We start from the raw sequence: 7,500 nt of genomic DNA, 5'->3' as shown, positions 1-7,500 counted from the left end.
TTCATGTGGCACAGACATATTAATTGCATTTTGTGTCTGTTAAGAGGCACAAAGGCACTCTAAAACTTGAAGTCGGGCAGACTCTGTGATTTAATGAGGTCCGTGAAAACGGAGGGAGAACGAATTAAGGGTCGGTATCCAAACCTGCTATCTCCAACTTCTCCAAATACTGCTCTTTGTGGGCACGACCTCATTAAATCACCGAGTCTGCCCGACTTAAGTCCACACGATCTGGACCACTATGTGGTAAACGGGGTACCCCCATATACTGGTGCTGGTCTGTACCACTATGTGGTAAACGGGGTATCCCCATATACTGGTGCTGGTCTGTACCACTATGTGGTAAACGGGGTACCCCCATATACTGGTGCTGGTCTGTACCACTATGTGGTAAACGGGGTATCCCCATATACTGGTGCTGGTCTGTACCACTATGTGGTAAACGGGGTACCCCCATATACTGGTGCTGGTCTGTACCACTATGTGGTAAACGGGGTACCCCCATATACTGGTGCTGGTCTGTACCACTATGTGGTAAACAGGGTACCCCCATATACTGGTGCTGGTCTGTACCACTATGTGGTAAACGGGGTATCCCCATATACTGGTGCTGGTCTCAAAGCTTTTAAAAGTCTGGATGCTAACCAGTTCTTTGTAGCTGGCTGGGTTAGAGGTACGTGATGCTACGCTAACGGTGGGGGGGAGGTACCTCATAATGGCAAAGATAAGACATCAATCTAGGGTTTATTTTGTATTAACATCTATTCTTTACTTAAAAGGAGAATTCCGGGCAATTTTTACGTTAATCTTGATCGCTATAGCTACGCGAGTACTTTCGATAGAAAAAACCCCGACCCGAATCAGTGCAGGTAACCCGGAGAAGCTGCAGCTACGTACTACAAGCGTCCACTGAGCTAAAACGGCAGTGGTCGGGGCAAGTTTTAGAGTGCCTTTGTGCCTCTTAACAGACACAAAATGCAATTAATATGTCCGTGCCACATGAACAGGGCCCTTACGTGTCAACAAGATGCGTTTTCAACTCAGACATTGTTTAAATTCACCTACCCTGGTCCCTGTCTCGATCCTGCTGGTAGCTAGCTTGCCCTGCTAGCTGATAGCCGTTAGCTGCTAGCTGCCGTCCGGTGAGTGTATTCAGACAGGCTTCTGTGATAATCATCCCAATAATAATCCGCAGAGCGGCGGTAGCGTGGCTATGTCCTCCAGATGACTGGTCATGTCACGTCTTGAAGTTTATTCCCCCCTAAAAAAACAGTAGTGTGGTAGTAGCTGGACGGCACTCACCGGACGGCAGCTAGCAGCTAACGGCTATCAGCTTGCAGGGCAAGCTAGCTACCAGCAGGATCGAGACAGGGACCAGGGTAGGTGAATTTAAACAATGTCTGAGTTGAAAACGCATCTTGTTGACACGTAAGGGCCCTGTTCATGTGGCACGGACATATTAATTGCATTTTGTGTCTGTTAAGAGGCACAAAGGCCCCGACCACTGCCGTTTTAGCTCAGTGGACGCTTGTAGTACGTAGCTGCAGCTTCTCCGTGTTACCTGCACTGATTCGGGTCGGGGTTTTTTCTATCGAAAGTACTCGCGTAGCATAGCGATCAAGACTAACGTAAAATTGACCGGAATTCTCCTTTAATTAAAGATTTATATAACACGTAGCCCATGTTTTTAGAGGACATGGTCGGTCGTGGCTACCCATACCGTTGTTCACTGAGTGTGCCAATGCAACTTCCTAGCTAATGGATGCCTGAACACATCCCAGCTCTGGGAAGGGCAGTCATTAATTATCTATCACACGTTAATCCATGCAGTAAATCACGGAGTGTCTATGATCAGTAGTAACCACACATAACTGTAACATCTAACCATCTTCTTATCTGTGATTATATTCGCTGCGTAGCCTATGTTTAGATTTGACCGGTGGATATTACGACGCGATGGGCAGCAGCTAGCGAGCCGTCCAAAGCTAGCTGCAGCTAGCTCGTCAGCTAGCCGAGGTAGGAGCTCCGCAGAACCGCATTTAACTCGTTTTTGAAGCTAGTTTTCCGTGCCATGTCATCTTTAATTTAACCGATATTTTTTGTATGTGTGTTAAGTTAAATGATCAATGGAACGGCTTTCTTTTTGGATATGTAGCTAGGTCAGTGAATAACCAGTTAGCTAGTTATGTGGGTCATCATCGGGTTGGACCTGTTAGCTGGTTAGCACGGCAGCTAGCTGGTTGAGGATCATTTTATTTATCACTCATTTCCATTTGAAACAGAAAGGCAATACATACACATGCTTGTGTTGGTGAGGATTACTCTGCACATTGTGAATGTGAGAACACAAACACGAACGAAAACGTACGAGTTTAGCTTGCCGTCCATCTACAGCATATAGCTCTTCCGCCGTCCGTCATGGCGTTCATAATTCGCGCGAGTGGAGCGTGACGTCACGTGCAAAGGGTCAATACCACACTAACATGGTATTTAGTAGCTAAAACAGTATGTGAGATTATTGGGTATGTCCGAAATCTTACTATGAAACCAGCGGTACGTTTGCATACTACTATTTCTGGTGAAATAATTAATAATAATGTTGGACTCGGTCTTGACTCGGACTCGACTAGTCCTGGTCTTGGACTTGTCTTGGACTCGACTAGTCCTCGTCTTGGTCTTGACTTGGACTCGACTAGTCCTGGTCTTGCACTTGTCTTGGACTCGACCAGTCCTGGTCTTGGACTTGTCTTGGACTCGACCAGTCCTGGTCTTGGACTTGTCTTGGACTCGACCAGTCCTGGTCTTGGTCTTGACTTGGACTCGACCAGTCCTGGTCTTGGACTTGTCTTGGACTCGACCAGTCCTGGTCTTGGACTTGTCTTGGACTCGACTAGTCCTCATCTTGGTCTTGACTTGGACTCGACTAGTCCTGGTCTTGGACTTGTCTTGGACTCGACTAGTCCTGGTCTTGGTCTTGACTTGGACTCGACTAGTCCTGGTCTTGGACTCGACTAGTCCTGGTCTTGGACTTGACTTGGACTCGACTAGTCCTGGTCTTGGTCTTGACTTGGACTCGACTAGTCCTGTTCTTGGACTTGACTCGGACTCGACGACTCGACTAGTTCTGGTCTTGGACTTGACTTGGACTCGACTAGTCCTGGTCTTGGACTTGTCTTGGACTCGACTAATCCTGGTCTTGGACTTGTCTTGGACTCAACTAGTCCTGGTCTTGGTCTTGTCTTGGATTCGACTAGTCCTTGTCTTGGTCTTGACTTGGACTTGACAGGTCCTGGTCTTGACAAAGGTGGTCTTGACTACAGCCCTGATTCCTAGTGAGAAATCCCCAGCTGGAAGTTCCCAGAGAGTCCAGGCTGACATCAAACAGCAGACCAAATAATGAGCTGACAATAATATAAAGCCGACAGTTCACATCTGAGAAGCTGGAACCAGAAAGTGAGCCGGGACAGCGCCCCCTGTTTGTTACCACAGACTGTACACCGTGCATTCCTACTGTAGGACAACGTGTACGTGGTTAACAACAGCACCCTAAATACCCTGAGGTTAAACTTTTTAATTCACGAGTATTATCATTACAGAGCTCAGAGGATTGGGAGGCTGAACTGTCCGGACCTTCAGCTCTGTTCTGAACAAAGACCTCGCTCGCTAACCACACACACACACACACACACACACACACACACACACACACACACACATTGCGTCTCTGTTCATCACTATCTTTCATCAATCATATCTGTTTCCACACACACCTACACACACAACACACACACACACACACACACACACACACACACACACACACGTACACACACACACACACACACACACACACACACACACACACACACACACGTACACACACACTGCGTCTCTGTTCATCACTATCTTTCATCAATCATATCCACACACACACACACACACACACACACACACACACACACACACACACACACACACACGTACACACAGGGGATACATGCACAGTCACTGTTTCTCTGCTGGAACACAGACTTGCTTTCATTCCTGCTCTCCCTCTGCTGCAGAATATCTTCCTAACCAACGGAGGGATGAAAGCGAAGCTGGGGGACTTTGGAATCGCAAGAATGTTAAATAAGTAAGTCAGTGTCATCTTCACAGACACACACATGCACACACACACACACACACACACACACACACACACACACACACACACACACACACACACAAACACAGAGTGCAGCTGTTTATCACTGAGCGCTCTGTAACACATGGAAGACGTCCAAACTAGTCATTATCATTCCCCAAACTGTCGACCAGGACATGTAAACACACATGAAATAATGGCCGGCTTGCAGGACTGAAAACAAATTAAATTTGTGTTCCTCCTGTGGGTGGGTGGGGAGGTACACTACCGGTCAAAAGTTTGGGGTCACTTAGAAATTTCCATTCCACTCCATTACAGACAGAATACCAGCTGAGATCAGTTGCATTGTTTTTTTAATCAGGGCAGCAGTTTTCAGATTGCATTATGTGTTTACATAATTGCAAAAGGGTTCTCGACTGTTGTAGACAGAAGTGGCTTAAGAAACGCTCGGAATCCATGCTTTTTGGTCTAAACGTCACACCCAAATTAAAAGTGGTACAGCTCCCATGAAGGAGTTTAAATACCTTGGGGTCTTGTTCGTGAGTGAGGGGACAATGGAGCGGGAGATTGGTCGGAGAATCGGCGCAGCGGGTGCGGTATTACGTTCAATTTATCGAACCGTTGTGACGAAAGGAGAGCTGAGCCAGAAGGCAAAGCTCTCGATCTACCGGTTTTGGTTCCTACCCTCACCTATGGTCATGAAGGCCGGTCATGACCGAAAGAACGAGATCCAGGGTACAAGCGGCCGAAATGGGTTTCCTCAGGAGGGTGGCTGGCGTCTCCCTTATAGAGGAGACACACCGAGCTGATAATCGGCCGTCAGACCGTCTGGCGAGGTCGGTGACTCGAGTCTGTTTGGTGTGTTCCGTGCCGTCGTACGTCGGAGGAGCCGTCGGCCTTCATTTTGGCCAACCTGACATGCTCAGTCGGAGACAGGACAGTCGGGACTCTTGACTTGACCGCTGCTCCTTCACGTCGAAAGGAGCCAGTTGAGGTGGTTTGGGCACCTCCCTAAGGAGGTGTTCCAGGCACGTCCAGCTGGGAGGAGGCCTCGGGGAAGACCAGGACTAGGTGGAGGCAGGTCCAGCTGGGAGAGGCCTCGGGGAAGACCAGGACTAGGTGGAGGCAGGTCCAGCTGGGAGGAGGCCTCGGGGAAGACCAGGACTAGGTGGAGGCAGGTCCAGCTGGGAGGAGGCCTCGGGGAAGACCAGGACTAGGTGGAGGCAGGTCCAGCTGGGAGGAGGCCTCGGGGAAGACCAGGACTAGGTGGAGGCAGGTCCAGCTGGGAGGAGGCCTCGGGGAAGACCAGGACTAGGTGGGGGCAGGTCCAGCTGGGAGGAGGCCTCGGGGAAGACCAGGACTAGGTGGAGGGATTATATCTCCAACCTGGCCTGGGAACGCCTCGGGATCCCCCAGTCAGAGCTGGTGTGTGGCTCGGGATGTGGCTCGGGAAAGGGAAGTTTGGGGTCCCCTGCTGGAGCTGCTACCCCTGCCCCCGATACCGGATAAGCGGACGAAGATGGATGGATGGATGGATGGATGGACAGCTCCCATATACTCTGACACTCTGGGGTGTGCCTGATATCATTGGAAAGGTGATTGATGTGGGTGTGTTTGTGTATTTGAGAAGTGTTGGATTTTGTAGTTTTTTGGCTTTTTTCTTTGCACTTTTCAAATGGAACTCAGATATATCTGTAGAATTTTTTTTTGAGTCTTTTGGCTTCTGGATTTGTTCTGTAGTAAGCTGAGACATGTGGCTATGGCCCTGTGTTGTCTGTATCTCACCAGATGTGTTTACAGCAGTGTATTCTAATCATTTTACAGATGTATATTTGGATGGAAATAAAAAACCTCCATTCTAGTCTCTGTAACTCTGTGTCAGTAAGGCCGAGAATCACCCTGATACTTCTAACAAAAACTTGAGAGCGTTACCTTTCCAATGATATCAGGCAACTTTTGACCGGTAGTGTAGATAGATAGTTAGGTAGGTAGATGGGTGGGTGGGGGGGGTGGGTAGATAGATAGGTAGGTAGATGGATAGGTGGGTAGATAGATAGATAGGTAGGTAGGTAGGTAGATGGGTGGGTGGGTAGATAGGTAGGTAGGTAGGTAGGTAGATAGGTAGGTATGTAGGTAGGTAGATAGGTAGGTAGGTAGGTAGATGGGTGGGTGGGTGGGTAGATAGGTAGGTAGGTAGGTAGGTAGATAGGTAGGTATGTAGGTAGGTAGGTAGATGGGTGGGTGGGTGGGTAGATAGGTAGGTAGGTAGGTAGGTAGATAGGTAGGTATGTAGGTAGGTAGGTAGATAGGTGGGTGGGTGGGTAGATAGGTAGGTAGGTAGTTAGGTAGGTAGGTAGGTAGGTAGATAGGTAGGTATGTAGGTAGGTAGATGGGTGGGTGGGTAGATAGGTAGGTAGGTAGATGGGAAGGTGGGTAGATGGCTGGGTAGGTAGATAGGTAGGTAGGTAGGTAGATGGGTGGGTGGGTAGATAGATAGGTAGGTAGGTAGGTAGATGGGTGGGTGGGTAGATAGATAGGTAGGTAGGTAGATAGGTAGGTAGGTAGGTAGGTAGATAGGTGGGTGGGTGGGTAGATAGGTAGGTAGGTAGGTAGGTAGATGGGTGTGTGGGTAGATAGGTAGGTAGGTAGGTAGATGGGAAGGTGGGTAGATGGGTGGGTGGGTAGATAGGTAGGTAGGTAGGTAGATGGGAAGGTGGGTAGATGGGTAGGTAGGTAGATAGGTAGGTAGGTAGGTAGGTAGATGGGTAGGTATGTAGGTAGATGGGTAGGTAGGTAGATAGGTAGGTAGGTGGGTAGATGGGTAGGTAGGTAGATAGGTAGGTAGGTAGGTAGATGGGTGGGTGGGTGGGTAGATAGGTAGGTAGGTAGATAGGTAGGTATGTAGGTAGGTAGGTAGATGGGTGGGTGGGTGGGTAGGTAGATAGGTAGGTATGTAGGTAGGTAGGTAGGTAGATAGGTAGGTATGTAGGTGGGTGGGTGGGTAGATAGGTAGGTAGGTAGATAGGTAGGTATGTAGGTAGGTAGGTAGATGGGTGGGTGGGTGGGTAGATAGGTAGGTAGGTAGTTAGGTAGATAGGTAGGTAGGTAGGTAGATAGGTAGGTATGTAGGTAGGTAGGTGGGTGGGTGGGTAGATAGGTAGGTAGGTAGGTGGGAAGGTGGGTAGATGGCTGGGTAGGTAGATAGGTAGGTAGGTAGGTAGATGGGTGGGTGGGTAGATAGATAGGTAGGTAGGTAGGTAGATGGGTGGGTGGGTAGATAGATAGGTAGGTAGGTAGGTAGATGGGTGGGTGGGTAGATAGATAGGTAGGTAGGTAGGTAGATAGGTAGGTAG

General features: G+C 48.8%; 1 protein-coding gene across 1 annotated transcript in view; it reads left to right on the top strand.

Moving 5' to 3' along the window:
* LOC116067593 (serine/threonine-protein kinase Nek5-like) overlaps positions 1 to 7,500 on the top strand; it is a 54,383-nt gene that overhangs the window by 9,594 nt on the left and 37,289 nt on the right. The window contains exon 6 of the mRNA XM_036004618.1: positions 4,065 to 4,135. Within this exon, the coding sequence (XP_035860511.1) occupies positions 4,065 to 4,135 (71 nt within the window). The remainder of the gene's footprint in view (positions 1 to 4,064; positions 4,136 to 7,500) is intronic.

This window comes from Sander lucioperca, chromosome 8 (genome assembly GCF_008315115.2).
Source record: "Sander lucioperca isolate FBNREF2018 chromosome 8, SLUC_FBN_1.2, whole genome shotgun sequence".
NCBI classification, from domain to species: Eukaryota; Metazoa; Chordata; class Actinopteri; order Perciformes; family Percidae; genus Sander; species Sander lucioperca.
The sequence above is the reverse complement of the archived record's forward strand: the minus strand, read 5'-3'. Positions and strand labels throughout refer to the sequence as shown.